The sequence below is a fragment of the Babylonia areolata genome, chromosome 16 (genome assembly GCF_041734735.1).
Source record: "Babylonia areolata isolate BAREFJ2019XMU chromosome 16, ASM4173473v1, whole genome shotgun sequence".
NCBI lineage: Eukaryota > Metazoa > Mollusca > Gastropoda > Neogastropoda > Buccinidae > Babylonia > Babylonia areolata.
This window is the reverse complement of record NC_134891.1, coordinates 15950569-15967280: the sequence shown is the minus strand read 5'-3', so window position 1 is coordinate 15967280 and position 16712 is coordinate 15950569. Positions and strand designations below refer to the sequence as shown.

Sequence of the window (16712 nt, the reverse complement as noted above, 5' to 3'; positions counted from 1 at the left end):
ATGACATTATGAACACTTTGACAAAAAGAAATCTTACTGTCAAGTTTAGAAACAGTATGATAATATAATAACATTGCGGGGTTTTTTTTAAAGACCCAAAAGCAAAACGATCATCAAATGCACATACAAATAAACTTATCCAAGTTAATCCATCGACAATATAACAATGAAATAAAATAAACACCAGAAATATTCTAAGTTGTTTTTTTTTTCCACTCTCACCTGAGCACAAGATTCTCAGAGCCAAAGTTCTCTGCGGCTGTAAGCCGAACGGCCGGACAGATTGGTGACAAAGTTGTGCCAGACAGTATGCATCTACCTGAGCTCTCACCTGAACATCCGTATATGTAAAAAATAAATGTTCACTCGAGCGCCTCATGCGCCTCGTGCAACCACGCATATAACAAAATCGCCTCTTTCAAACAAAGTGTAATACCACACGAAAAAACGTCTGCTTCGATGTGATAACTTTCATCACAATCTGAGTTCCGTTTGTTTCTCGAGGAGGCGTTATTACTGCGTTCAGACAAATATCCATACACGCTAGCCTACGCTGTATCTGCTAGGCAGATGCTTGACCAGCTGCATTTCAACCAACGCACTTCGTCAGGCCCCGGGGGTTATGCATGATTTTTTTTTCCAGTTTGTGTCCTGTCAGAGTGGATTTCTTCTACAGAATTTGTCAGAGGGCACTTTTTTTGGTTTTGTTTTTGTTTGTTTTGTTTTTTTTGTTTGGTTTTGTTTTTTGTTGTTGTTGCTAAGAGTTCTTTTTCAGTGTGCCAGCTGTGTGCTTCACACAGGACCTCGGTTTATCGTCTCATTGAACAACAATGAACAAATGTTTTATTGAGGGTAAACTGGATAAGCTGGAAGCTTCTTTACACCATGCCCTCCCTCACACACAAACACCCACACCCACACACACGCACAAAAGATGAAAAAGGAAAACAAAATCGGTACGGACACTCGGTGTAGACAGTAACAACAGCAACAACAACAACTACAACAACAAGAGTTAATCACGAAACATAAAAAAATAGCATGGAATATAACTCAGTCACACACACACACACACACACACACACACACACACACACACACACACACACACACACACGCACGCACGCACGCACGCACGCACGCACCAGCTTACGCACGCATGCATACACGGGCTGTTATACACTAATCTTCTGAGCTCCTTTCCCTGTTCACATTGTCAGAGAGCAACGAAAAAAATGTTGTTATTGTGTGGCTCTCTCAAGAAGCTCAAACAAAACACGGTATATAAGAATTGTTTATAATTGTTTCATGAGATATTTTTGGTACTCTTTTCTGAATGATACCAAGGTGGATTTATTTTTCAGATAGTCGGGAATTTCATTCCATAGTTTACCACCAGAATACATGAGAGATGTGAAAAGGTTAGTTCTCGGACGAGGGATAGAAATGGTATTTTTGCCACGAACACTTTTTTCAGGAAATTTTCTCTGAAGGTAGGATGGTGCTAATTTCTTTTTAATTTTGTACATAAAAACACCTTTATTAAAGATACATTTGAGATGGAAAGGAAGAATGTTTAGTTCTTTGTAGTCTTTAGTATAGATAGAAGATTTGAGGAGAATAATCTTGAGAGAACGTCTGTATATACTTATGAGTGGTTTCAAGCAATTTTTGCTTGCTAAGTCCCAGCATGTTGAGGCATAGTCGATGTCAGGTTGAATGTATGCGTGAAAAAATAGCTTGCGGGTATGCTGATCAAGGAAATGTTTAATTCTGTTGAGCTGATATAATTTTTTCGATAGCTTTTTACATAAAGCAGAAACATGATTAGACCATGACAGGTTATTATCAATAGTAAGACCAAGTAATTTGTAAGAATTAACTACCCCCAACTCACTGCCAAGTACCTTTGGTCCGAGTAATCTAGATTTGATGTTTTGGCGTTTCTGTCTGGTTGTCACTAGTATAAATTCGAATGACTAGTCGCTCAGTTTGATTTTCCAGTCAAACTTAGGAGAAAGGACGGAGAGAGGACGAAGAACCCGAATCGAACCCAGACCCTCACGGACACTGCACTGGCTGATAAACGTCTTAACCTATTCTGCCACCCTCCTCCTAATGTTGTGTACCTGACAAAGAGATGACTCGTCATCACACGACACCACTTATGGAATTATTATTGTCACTTGCTTTTTGAATTAACATTTACACCTGCTGTGAAAACACCGTGCCCTTTACAGTTAAACAACACGCAGAATCCATCGTGTATGTGCTGTTTGCATGCATGGGATTACTGGTTTTGTTCTTAATGTCTCAGTGTTACATCTTTTCTGACTGTACTTTATGCGTAGAGACAGAAGAAATATCAAGTCTTAATTCTATATGTATATATGTATCTTCGTAACACTTTAAACATATTATATGGTGCAGGTATTTTTTGGTTTGGTAGAATATGAGTACTTTTTTAAATTCAAAGCGCTCTCTGGATGCGAAAGTGTCATGCTATGTATGTCCACACCGATCAGTTAGTCTTTCTTTGAATGTAGAAAAAAAATACATTCTATGTCACTACCAATATTTTGATGTAACCACATGTTTCCAAATCCATTGACTCGGTAATTGCCTGACAAAATACCTACGTCTTTTTGCCCAACTGGAGAGAGAGAGAGAGAGGTAGGTGTGAGGGGGTGGAGGGAGTGAGAAGAGATAGTCAGACTCACACACTCGCACGCACGCACACGTACACGCGCGAGCGCGAGCGCGCGCGCGCGCGCGCACACACACACACATACACACACACACAGTATGAGAGAAAAATACAGACAAGACACAGACAGATACTGAGATAGACAGACACAGATAGAGCATGAGAGAAGACATACAGACAAGAAAGACACAGTTAAGACAGACACACACACACACACACACACACACACACACACACACACACACACACACACACACGCACGCACGCACACACGCAGAGAAAGAGAGAGAGAGTCAACGCCACACGAAGCACGAGCAAGTCCACAGCACGCACGATTGGGCTTTTTTGTGTGCTTTATTTACAATGTAGGAATGTCGGGAGTATGTACCCGTGCGGCATGCAGCAACTAGACTGAAGTGCATGTGACGGCTTTGGAGAGTGGCGGGTCATGCTTACAATACTGTACAGTCCTGGGCGATTGTCAGATCAGCCTTACTGTACAGTCCTAGGAAGTTATCAGGTCATGCTTACTGTACCGTCCTAGGCGATTGTCGGGTCATGCTTACTGTACAGTCCTAGGCGATTGTCGGGTCATGCTTACTGTACAGTCTTAGGAAGTTATCAGGTCATGCTTACTGTACAGTCCTAGGCGATTGTCAGATCATGCTTATTGCACAGACCTAGGAAGTTATCAGGTCATGCTTACGCTTACTGTACAGTCCTAAGAGATTGTCAGGTCATGCTTACTGCACAGTCCTAGGAAGTTATCAGGTCATGCTTACTGTACAGTCCTAGGAGATTGTCAGATCATGCTTACTGTACAGTCCTAGAAAGGTATCAGGTCATACTTACTGAACAGTCCTAGGGGATTGTCAGGTCTTGCTTACTGCACAGTCCTAGGAAGTTATCAGGTCATGCTTACTGCACAGTCCTAGGAAGTTATCAGGTCATGCTTACTGCACAGTCCTAGGAAGTTATCAGGTCATGCTTACTGTACAGTCCTAGGAAGTTATCAGGTCATGCTTACTGTACAGTCCTAGGATGTTATCAGGTCATGCTTACTGTACATTCCTAGGATGTTATCAGGTCATGCTTACTGTACAGTCCTAGGAAGTTATCAGGTCATGCTTACTGTACAGTCCTAGGATGTTATCAGGTCATGCTTACTGTACAGTCCTAGGAAGTTATCAGGTCATGCTTACTGTACAGTCCTGCGATATTGTCAGATCATGCTTACTGTACAGTCCTAGGAAGTTATCAGGTCATAGTTACTGACCAGTCCTAGGGGATCGTCAGGTCTTGCTTACTGTACAGTCCAAGGAGAGTATCAGCCCTAGGGGATTATCAATTCATGCTTACAGTACACAGTCCTAGGGGATTATCAGATCATACTTGCTGTACAGTCCTAGGAGATTATCAGTCCTAGGGGATTATCAAGTCATGCTTACACTGTACAGTCCTAGGGGATTATCAGTCATAGGGGATTATCAATTCATGCTTACACTGTACAGTCTTAGAGGATTATCAGATCATGCTTGCTGTAAAGTCCTTGGGGATTATTAGTCCTAGAAGATTATCAAGTCATGCTTACACTGTACACTCCCTCCACGTTTGTCCTGCACTCTTACCTCTCATTTGTAAACATGCAAATCTACTGTACATACTATATTGTACATCAGCAGAAAATTATTTTTTCTTTTAATATCTTTTTAGGGGAGCGCTTCATAGCATTTCCTGAAAACACACACACACACACACACACACACACACACACATTTCCTAAGCATGCACTGGAAAGAAAAAAAAACAATCTTAAATCAACAGAAAAAAAAGAACAAAATTTAAACATGCCTTCCATGTTCTATCAATGTCCGTGTTCATTAAAATGTTAGTTTTCGCTAGCAAACTTTTTTTTTTTTTTTTTTTCTTTTCTTTTTTTTTAGTGAGCAGTTTTCACAAAAAGAGGCAACTCCATGAAGAATTAAAAAAAATTGCGGCCTCGGATAATTTTCATAATTAACAATTTCCATATGAAAAACCAGAAAAATGGGTGTTTGTACAAAAAAATAGCAACGTTAACATCCTTCATAAGTACTAATATATATATATATATATGGGTGTGTGTGTGTGTGTGTGTGTGTGTGTGTGTGTGTGTGTGTGTAATAATATAACAACAGCATAACAGCTTCTCCTGGAACCAGTGGAAAAAACATTTTTCTTGAGCGACGGCTTATTCATTTTAGCCAACGTACGCATGATTTTACGGACAGGCACATTCACATCATCGTCAGACACGACGAACAACCAAGAACACTGGACACCGGAGTCCGTGAAAGATCTTGTGTAATGGTGTCCATCAAGGATATTTTGGCAACCAAGTGTAACACATACAAAAATGCAGTACATAATTATCATTACTGGAGCAAAACGTACCCGTATCAGACAGATCAGCACCAAAGTATAAAATAAGTTTGTACGGTATATTTCTTTTTTCTTCTTTTTTATGTGCTTCAGTTATATGAGAAGAAGAATACGACACAGAAGAAGGAGAAAAAGAAGAAATGGAGAAGTCACTTTATCACTTTTGGTTTTGTCAAACTGAAACACACAATATCAGCTAATCTCTCTCTCTCTCTCTCTCTCTCTCTCTCTCACACACACACACACACACACACACACACGCACACACACAACCAGTGCCCTTCCCATAATGGAAGAATTTGTGCGGAAAAAATCAATAATACCAACAACTGAACTCGTTTTACAAATCACCTTTAGAAGAAGAAGAAGAAAATTATGATGATGATGAAGAAAAAGAAGAAGAAGAAGAAAATGATGATGCTGACGATGATGGTGAAGAAGAAGAAGAAGAAGAAAACTAAACTCGTTTTATAAATCAACTTTAGAAGAAGGGAAAACAATTTCGAAACGAAAAACAAATTGACACCAGTGCACAGCCTGTGAACCAGGTGTTACAAAAATGGATACAGTTGGAACCAAGTGGTCAGATATCCTTAACGAATGGCATCTTCACGATTTACCAAAAGTTACGGACCACCTCGGAATTTGCACAGTTTTTTTGTTGTTGGTGGTGGTGTTTTTGTTGTTGTTCTTTGTTTTGTGTGTTTATTTGTTGTTCGTTTTTATTTTGTTTTTTACTTGGGTGAATAGAGAAATGATGCTGAATGTTCAGTGAAACACGATATGTACATGCAGCTAATGTTTGTAATGAGCACCATTCGTTACCAGAAGTGCTTTCTTGTTTGTTTGTGTGTTTGGTGTTTTTTTCTGGGTCTGCTTCTTCTTCAGTGCAAATCCACACCTATCTTCTATATATATATCACGGACTTTTTTTCTTTTGAAACATCGATTTTTCAAACGAATCTTTCAATACGTTCACTGTTACACATTTGCTTTTTTGTCGTTTGTGTGATCAGTTAGATAGAGAACAGCGGCCAGCCACAGGCAGCCTCCTGCTGAATTTAAATCGTCTCTCGATTCTTTTTTTAATATAATTCTATGAAAACATACCGGCTTATTTGGTACTTAACTCTCTGTGCGCGCGCACGTGTTTGTGTGTGTGTGTGTGTGTGTGTGTGTGTGTGTGTGTGTGTGTGTGTGTGAAGTCTATAGGTCCATCAAGCAGTTACGCTCAAAAAGATTATTATCGTTACAATGCATGCACATGCTTATGTACAATCTTTTTTTTTCTTCTTTTCTTCTCAATTTTATTTACAAACAGAAAGGTGTATATACGCTGCTTCGGTACCTTCAGCAATGCATGTATGACGGTATCAACCCCCCACCTCCCACAAAAAACAAAAAACAAAAATAAAGCAAACAAACAAGCAAGCTAGCAAAAAAACAACAACCATGCATGCACATAGAGCAAACATTGTGTTGCAAAGTCTTTGCAAATGGTTGTGCGAAGTTGAAAAAAAAGAAAAAGAAACGGAAAAATGCCTTGTGCATAAGTTGTTTTTCTTTGTTGTTGTTGTTATTTTGGTGAAAAAATGGGATACATTTTCAATCCAACTTTCAAAACTATAAAGTCTGTAAAATATACCCCCAACAACAACAAGATTCCGGTGCATGCATTCTCTCTCTCTCTCTCTCTCTCTCTCTCTCTCTCTCTCCACACACACACACACACACACACACATATTATATATATATATATATATATATATATATACACATATAGAGAGAGAGAGCTAGATAGATACAGATAGATAGATAGATATTATATACAAGAAACTACCGTAAGGACAATGTCGATGTAAGAAACAAAACTGAACAAGAAGAATCATTAACACATATAGGGCACGCTGCGATGGATCACACACACACACACACACACACACACACACACACACACACACACACACACAAAATTAAAAGACTGGGAAAAAAAGGTGTCAGTAAACATCAACAGCAATAGTTTTTCCAGTATAATATTCCACGTAACATTTATTGCAAAGAAACAAAGCCATCGTTGTTTATATTATATTATATTATATTATATTATATTATATTATATTATATTATATAGTTAGTTAGTTAGTTAGTTAGTATCTGATGCACAGTTTCTGTAGAATTGTGACTGTCCTCTCAGCTGCCAATACTCAAAACTAAAAACAAAGAAAGAAAGAAAGTTAAAGAGAATCGGGAATATGGGAATCAGGAATACGCGAATCGGGAATATGCGATTTGGAAATGGGCGAATTGGGAATAGGCAAATCGGGAACAGACGAATCGGGAATAGGCGGATCGTGAATGAGCGAATTGGGGAATAGGCGATTTAGGAATGGCGAATCGGGAACGGGCAAATTGGGAATGGGCGAAATCGGGAATAGGCGATCTGGGAATATTTGAATCGGGAATAAGCAAATCGGGAATGGGCGAATTGGGAATATGGGAATATGCGAAAATCGGGAACAGGCGAATCAGAAATAGGCGGATCGGGAATGAGCGAATTGGGGAATGGGCGAATTGGGGAATAGGCGATTTGAAAATGGCGAATCGGGAACGGGCAAGTCGGGAATAGGCGAATTGGGAATACCTGAATCAGGAATAGGCGAATTGGGAATACCTGAATCAGGAAATCTGGTATAGGCTAATTGGGAATATGGGAATCGTGAATAGGCAAATTGGGAATGTGCGAAAATCAGGAATAGGCGAATCGGGAATAGGCGAGTTGGGAATGGGCGAATAGGGGATAGGCAAATCGGAACATCACCTCTCCAACACAGCACGGACGGAAAAGCCCAATACAATAACAAGTGGAGCGACCCGAACAGAACGGCTAGTTGGAGCGTACTAATATAAAATATAATCATTAAAAAAAATTATACAAAACGTGGGTGTGTACATGTATATATACCAACAGCTAATACCGCGAAAGAGAGGGAAAGAGAGAGAGAGAGAGAGAGAGAGAGAGAGAGAGACAGACAGACAGACAGACAGACAGACAGACAGATAGACAGGCAGAGACAGAGACACAGAGACAGACATACAGAGAAAGAGAGACAGACAGGCAGAGAAAAAGCCAGCATCGTAATGTGCATCATCCACAGCAGCCGGTCTATTCTCTCTTCCTACGCCAGTCTGTTTTCTTCTCTCCATTTCTCAACAACATCACCCAGGCAGTCCTTCACTGGACTCTAGGAAGGTAAGGGGGGAGGGGGGACCCCAAGAGCCGGAGGAAGGCCAAAGAACACCTGCCGCACAACAGTCGAAGGGGAACTCAAGACCCTACAGCACACATGGGGAACCACTCACACCGGCCCAAAACTGAGAAAGTGGCGGTTCTTCGTTGTCACCACTGTCTTATCAGACCGAGGGCATTATAACGAGTAGTAAGTAAGTTCTCAGCAACACCAACAATAACAACATAAGAGGAGAGATCGGTGGATGTACAGAGAAACAGAACAATTATAATGGATGTCAGACGGTTATTTTTTTTATGCAAGGTTCCCACAAATCTGAGCGAACAAAATGCCATACTTCCTCTCCAACCCCCAAAGGACTAGAAAAAAGAAAACAAAAAAAACCTGCGTTACATTTTTTTTCAAGACACCTCCAAAGTCACATGCAAACATACAAGCATGCACACAAACACAGCAACAACAAACAACAAACTGAACAATCACTTGTACCGAAAACTGAAAGCTGTTGCCATCTCCCCCCACCTGCCCTCTGTGGACAGGAAGACCAGACAGCGGAGCACAGTCTCCAAAACTGCCCCCCCCCTCCCACCCCTCCTCCGCACTCCCCCCTGTACACAAACAGGCAAGATAAACTGTGTGGACTGTCGACACTCTACTCATGACCCAACTACAGGCAGCCATGAAGAGCTGGAGAACACAATGTCATTCACCGCCAGAGCTGGACTCATGATGTGGCTGCGAACGCCAAGAAGAAGTAGAAAAACAACAACAATATTACCACACAGGATGATTCTCTCTCTCTCTCTCTCTCTCTCTCTCTCTCTCTCTCTCTCTCTCTCTCTCACACACACACACACACACACATTCAGTTTCTTTAACAAAGTCGTGCCGTGCAAGACTGCCTCACGCAACAGAAACACCATGTCATCAAAAACAGCAAACCTAAATACATAGACTGAAAAAAACAGCAAACCTAAATACATAGACTGAAAATAAAACACAAACAGCATACACAGATTGAAAAACAACAACAACAGCAAACCTAAATACATAGATTGAAAAAAACAAACAAACGAGTATTGTTGTGGTGTGCGATATTTCAGAATGTTCTGAATTAAAAAAAAAAAAAAAAAAAAAAAAAAAAAAAAAAAAATATATATATATATATATATATATATATAAAAGCAATAGCAATGCAAAACAAACAACAAATCAGTGGTTCCACTGTGCTCTAAATGTTCCGGATTGAAAATCCATCATCAATCTCTCACTCAGTTTCAATATTCTCAGCCTACACACCCAGGTCGCCAACTACGCACTGACAATATGGCGCCAGTGGAAGATCCCGTCGTCTGTTTCTGGTCCAAAGGCGCATGCGTGCTCCCCTGACAGCTTTGCTGACAACCGTTCTGGGTTTAAAGCAGATGTGTTGTTTACGTGTGCTGGAAACAGAGGTAATTAAAGATCGGATATCAACGTCTTGAAATGTCACTTAGTCTATCATCATCATCATCATCATCATCATCAACCTTAATAATGTCGCTTTATTAAAAATCATTATTCTTCATAATGTCACTTTGTCAAATATTTTGTATTTCTTTTTATCACAACAGATTTCTCTGTGTGAAATTCGGACTGCTCTCCCCAGGGAGAGCGCGTCGCTATACTACAGCGCCACCCTTTTTTTTTTTTTTTTTTTTTTCCAGCGTGCAGTTTTATTTGTTTTCCCTATCGAAGTGGATTTTTCTACAGAATTTTGCCAGGGACAACCCTTTTGTTGCCGTGGGTTCTTTTACGTGCACTAAGTGCATGCTGCAAACTGGACCTCGGTTTATCGTCTCATCCGAATGACTAGCGTCCAGACCACCACTCAAGGTCTAGTGGAAGGGGAGAAAATATCGGCGGCCGTGCCGTGATTCGAACCAGCGCGTTCAGATTCTCTTGCTCCCTAGGCGGACGCGTTACCTCTAGGCCATCATTCCGCATCAAGGCCTTCATAAAGTCTATTCGCAAAACAAAGTCTTGACAATGTCACTTGTCGAACATCATCAGCCTTCATAATGGCACTTTGTTTAAATACAATCAGCCTTCAAAATGTCACTTTGTTAAACATCATCGTCGTCATTATCCATTTCCTTCTGTTCACATGAGTTGGACAAGCAAATCAAAGCCTTCATAATATCATTTCGCAAAACGCCAGCCTTCATAATATCACTTTGTTAAATTATTCGTCATCCTTCATAATGTCGCTTTGTTAAACATCATCAGCCTTTATAATGTCGCTTTGTTAAAACATCATCAGCCTTCATAATGTGGCTTTGTAAAACATCATCAGCCTTCATAATGTGGCTTTGTAAAACATCATCAGCCTTCATAATGTGGCTTTGTAAAACATCATCAGCCTTCATAATGTGGCTTTGTTAAAATATCACCAGCCTTCAAAATGTCACTTTGTTAAACATCATTGTCATCATTATCTATTTCTATCACATGAGCTCGACAGACAACTTGTATATAAAGAAAAATAATCGGGTTAAATGCACGGAACCCCACTTTGTAAAGTAGTGGGTATTATTATCTTTAAAAAAAAAAAAAAAAAAAATCATCAGCTGTGTATCAATAATCAGAATGCTGTCACGTTTCTCTCTGGACTCGCAACATTTATCTTCATTGACGGATCGCTGAACACACACACACACACACACACACACACACACACACACACACACACCGGAAGCACACACACACACACGGCGTGACGTGACGATGACCGTGACCTACCTGGGGCAACTGTGGAACATCCACGTGTGTGGCCCTGTGCACTGCCAGAGTTCTGGACTGGCAGAATCCCTTCCCGCACACCCCGCACTTGAACGGCTTTTCTTTCGAGTGAATGTACCTGCATAAAAATCACAAATAATTATTAAACACAGTAATTTATGATTTGCTGTTGCTAAGTAACTGATTTTGGATAGCATTTTAACTTTATTATTAATCATAATTCTGATTTGATAGAAATCAAACATAGCTTAATCATGACTGAGCGCAATCCAAGACTTATCTCAGATGCCTCTAAGTTCACCTCTAACCCCTTCCACTCACCTAAAATAAACGTTTTTCAGCAGTTAGGTCATACAGAGTATGACAAATGAAGTATGAATACAGAAGTATGATCAGTGTGTTAATTACACAATTTTACACATATCATTGCATAACAGTGTCTTTTTGAAAAATATTTCCAGTAATAAGTGTCACTTCAGCACAAAAATATGTTTAGCCCCCTACACCAACCACACACACACACACACACACACACACACACACACACACACGCACGCACGCACGCACGCACACACGCGCACGCATACAGACGCACACATTGAGTAAAAATGCATCGGACAAGGAGACGTCGTCAAGGGAATCATTTTTCCAGAAAATAGTTCCTTACTCTACTCAATATGATATGATATGAATATAATATAACATAATATAATGTGGCTGAGAGCGGTGGGCCCATCTTTTCACTGTTAGCCGCGCGAAATTTGGCCAAGCAGAGCAAACCAATAGGCCTAGTTTGCATCAGTTTGACATGGTACAGTATATGACACCAAATATAATGATACAACACAATCCACTCACTATCATATCATACCATATACCATATAATATATGTTGACATAATATATCAAATCATATCATATCGTTTCATATCGTATCATATATCATACTTAATATATAACGTATACTGTGATGTGATGCAATATACATACATCTGCAACAGTGTATGCAGATAGTGGGCCAGCAAAAGAGAGAGAGAGAGAGAGAGAGAGAGAGAGAGAGAGAGAGAGAGAGAGAGAGAGGGGAAGAAAAAGATCGTAACAATGTTCAGTAATCATTGCTACATGCGATGGAGTCTCCTGTCGGACCGACGGATGAGTAGGCAAGCAAGCTTATCTGTCGGTGTGTGTCCTCATATGGGAAAAGAGGCCGATTCTGGATGCGCAGCACTTCCCACAGGTGTTGCAAGGGAAAACGTCTCCAGAAGTTGAGCCCTGCTTCCTTCACTCACGCTTCTCCTTAATGGCCAGCGTTCTCTTGTTTTCAAACGTCTTTATGCCACTAGAGCACAGCATCCTCCAGCGAGAGCGGTCAAGGGCATCAGTTTCCCAGGAAGCGACGTCTATGTCACAGGCTTTGAGGTTTGTCTTCAAGGTGTCCTTGAAGCGCTTGCGGGGTTTTCCATGTTCACGGTGGCCTTCCTTCAGCTGGCCATACAAGAACATCTTCTGGATCCTGCTGTCTGTCATGCGGACAACGTGTCCTGTCTGGCGTAGCTGGCACTGGATCAGCAGGCTTTCGATGCTGGGCAGGCCACTCCTCTCTAGGACCTGGAGGTTGGAGACCCTGTCTTGCCACTTTATGCCGAGGATCTTTCGTAGGCATCTCTGGTGAAACTGCTCAAGTTGTTGAATGTGACGGCGATACGTCGTCCATGTTTTACAGCAGTACAACAAGGTGGTCAGCACAACAGCTCTATAGGTTTTTATTTTGGTGCTGAGCCTGATGCCTTTGTTGTTCCACAGCCTGTTGTTGAGTCTGCCAAAGGCGAAGCTGGTCCTGGCGATGCGCAGCGTCACTTCTGCACCAAGGGCTCCGTTGCTGCATTGAGTGCTGCCCAGGTAGCAAAACTTGTCGACTGACTTGATCTCTGTGTCATCAATCTTGATCGCAGGTGGGGGGGGGGGGGGGGGAGGCGCTGGCATTCTGTGAGCTAGCTGGTTGATACATGGACTCGGTTTTGCTGAGGCTGATGGTGAGTCCAAAGCGCCTGCAGGAGGTTGAGAACCCGTCCATAATGAACTGCATGACCTCATGGGTGTGTGCAGCAAGTGCGCAGTCATCAGCGAAGAGGAACTCTCTCAACAGTGCCTCAAACACCCTGGACCTGGCGTGGAGTCGCCGCAAGTTAAAAATTTTGCCATCTGTGCGAAACTGAATGTAGATGCCCCGGTCACAGTCTTGGAAGGCGTCAATCAGCATGGCAGAGAAGAGAATGGAGAACAGTGTGGGCGCCAGGACGCAGCCCTGCTTCACTCCATTTACCACAGGGAACGGATCCGACATGTCAGTATTTTCCTGCATGCCATCGTGGAATGACGCAATCAGCTGGATTAGGCTCTCTGGGCAGCCGAACTTTAGGAGGATCTTCCACAGACCACGGCGGTTCGCCGTGTCGAAGGCCTTAGTCAGGTTTACAAAGGCCATGTGGAGCTCCTTGTTCTGCTCACGGCACTTCTCTTGCATCTGGCGTACGGTAAACACCATGTCACATGTCCCCCTGCCTGAGCGGAAGCCGCACTGTGCTTCAGGAATGACTGTGTTGGAGACATGGTCAACCAGTCTGTTCAGTATGATGCGGGCGAAGATCTTGCCGGCGATGCAGAGGAGAGAGATTCCACGGTGGTTATCGCAGGATGTTTTGTCTCCCTTCCGTTTGTAAATGTGGACAATTAAAGCATCCTTGAAATCCTGGGGGACCTCCCCTCTCTCCCAGATAGACTGGAACAGGGCGGTCAGCTTGTCTGTCAGCACCTCGCCTCCATACTTATAGATGTCAGCCTGGATTCCATCCGCTCCTGGTGCTTTTCCTGACGTTGTCAGCTTCAGGGCTTTCCGGGTCTCGGCCTTGGTGGGAGGGGCAGCTAGCGAGTCATTGACTGGTAGCTGTAGGAGGGCTGCAATTACTTCGTCAGATACGGACGAGTCCCTGTTGAGGAGGGTGTTAGTGCTCTGCCCAGCGGCAAGGATGTCTTTCTTGTCTGTCAGGAGGGTGGTCTGGTCCAAGGCTCGGACAGGGGTTGATCCTGTGACTCTCGGTCCATACACAGTTCGGAGACCATCATGGAAGGTCTTCGTGTCGTGAGAATCAGCAGCGGACTGAAGCTCTTCAGACTTTCTCTCCCAACAGGTGTTCTTCACCTCACGCAGCCTCTTCTGTACCAGTTGCCTGGTTTGCGAGAACTGGTTCTTCTTCCTCTGGCAGTCTTTATCGGAAATGTGATCCTGATGCCGTATATGCAGTGTGTTCAGGAGCTTGGAGATTCCAGAGTCGTTCTCGTTAAACCAGTCTTTGTAGCTCCTCTGTACAAAGCCGAGTGTGTCAGCTGCTGCTGTGTACACAGCATCTCTAGTGGTGCTCCATATCTCTTCTACATCAGTCGATGCCGGAATTTCTTGGAGAGCTGCTTGGATTTGCTGCTGCAGCACGTCCTTGGTGATAGGGAGGCAGTGGATGTTCAGCTTCCTAGGGGGTTTCTGCCTGGCTGGTTGGAGCTTGCGTGCAAGTCTGATGTTCATCTCGCTGCGCACCAGGCGATGGTCCGACCAACAGACTGCTCCTCTCATGCAGCGTGTAATGGAAACATCACCTCTGTCCCTCTGTAGGACAATCACGTAGTCCAGCATGTGCCATTGCTTGGAGCGGGGGTGCATCCATGTGTTCTTGTACTTGTCCGCTTGTTGGAAGAGGGTGTTGGTGATGGTCAATCCATGCTGCGCGCAGAGCGAGAGCAAAAGCAGTCCGTTGGAGTTGCACTTGCCAGTGCCGTGCTGTCCTAGGACTTTTGGCCACGAGAAGTCCATGCCGACGCGGGCATTGAAATCCCCAAGGATGATCAGCCTGTCCTTTCTGTCTACCGTTGAAATGGTGCGGCTGAGCTCCTCGTAGAAAGCTTTTTTGATGTCATCAGGGTTGGTCCTCGTCGGGGCAGAGCAGCTGATGACTGTGGAGAAGCGATCCTCGGACAGCTTCAGACGCAGGGTCATCAGCCTATCGTTTATCCCACGTGGAAGGCTGTCAAGCTGTCGTGCAAGTTTGGTTCGTATGGCAAAGCACACGCCTGAGGTTCTTGGGGTGCCATCTGGCTTCCCAATGCATTAGAAGGTGTAGCCCCCTCCAACTTCCTCCAGCTGGGTTTCACATGGTTTCGCTCAAGGTTGCTATGTCCACCTGGTAGCGATCAAGCATTCTAGCAACGAGCGCTGTACGCCTTTCTGATCTGTCTAAAAGGGTACGAACATTCCAGGCATCCAGAGTCAGGGCATGACTCCTGGTTCTTTTCTTCTGTTGTTTTCGACCGCTAGTGTTGGATGTCCAAGAAGGTGCGGTTTCCTACTAGGTACTAGGCGAGGCAGGCTTTGTTTAGGGATCCTTTTATCTCCCCTTCCCCATGTGGGGAGAGCAGTGCTGTCACTAAAAAGGGCTGCTCTGACACTGTGGGAGGATACGGGCGCCGCATCTGCTCCAGTCTACGGCGGACGACCATCACCCCACAGCCGCCTGCGTGCAGAGTCGTGACTAGGAACTGCCAGCAGCATCCTCTGCCAGTCCCCGTTGCCATTTCTCCATCGCCGCAGAACTTGGGAAAGCTGGGTGTTGAAGGGCTAGCTTGTCGTTCCGACATTAGCCTGTTTGCCCGACCAGCACAGGTAACTTTTTTTTTAGTGAAGAGGAGTTGTGCAGTCCCTTCCCCACTCTCTCGCCTACCGACGCTCACGGTCCCACAGGTGCAGATACTGCCACGTGTAGAACGGCCTCGGCAGGTAAGGTTTTTTCTTCCGAGTTGCGTCTCCTAGGATGACTTCCAGCCAAGGATAAGAGCTCCCTCTGCCTTTTGGTCATCCTCTTCCGCCTTCACAGCCGTTGGGAAAGATTTCCTCCTCCACCTGGTCCGTCCTTGGGAGACTTCACATGCGGCAGGTAGTACTGGGTTACATGGTACCAGTAGCAAGGGCTATGCCCCTGACCTGACCCTATATGGCGCCCGGGTAAAAACAGTCACCCACATAAAAGCCCACTCGTGTAAACTTAAGAGTAAACGTGGGAGTTGCAGCCCACGAACGAAGAAGAAGAAGAAAGAAAGGAGGAGGAGGAGGGGGAGGATGGGGAAGAAGAAAACCAAGTACAAGAACAAGACGAACAAGAGCCCGGTGTGTGTGTGTGTGTGTGTGTGTGTGTGTGTGTGTGTGTGTGTGTGTAGATAGCCGACTATGCTCCTACAACGTAATCCATCAATTTCAAAGTAAAAAAAAAAAAAAAGTCAAAGAACAAGAACAAGTATAAGAACAACACGAACAAGAACAACAAGAACAAGAAGTATTCCTTGTCTTACCGGTGGTCCCCGAGATGGTCCTGACGACGGAATGCCTTGTGGCAGATCTCAACAGGGGAAGGGAAGAAGAAGAAGAAGAACAACAACAACAAGAAATACAAGAACACGAACAAGAACGAGAACAGCAAGAGCCCGGTGTGTGTGTGTGTGTGTGTGTGTGTGTGT

At 43.5% G+C, this 16712-nt stretch overlaps 1 protein-coding gene across 1 annotated transcript in view; it reads right to left on the bottom strand.

The window, feature by feature from the left end:
• Window positions 1–9600: 9600 nt before the first annotated feature.
• Window positions 9601–16712, bottom strand: part of LOC143290892 (uncharacterized) — a 33568-nt gene continuing 26456 nt past the window's right edge. The window contains exons 6-7 of the mRNA XM_076600447.1: window positions 11158–11275; window positions 9601–9818 (exon numbers count right to left, since the gene is read on the bottom strand). Of these exons, the coding sequence (XP_076456562.1) occupies window positions 9810–9818; window positions 11158–11275 (127 nt within the window). The 3' untranslated portion in view covers window positions 9601–9809. The remainder of the gene's footprint in view (window positions 9819–11157; window positions 11276–16712) is intronic.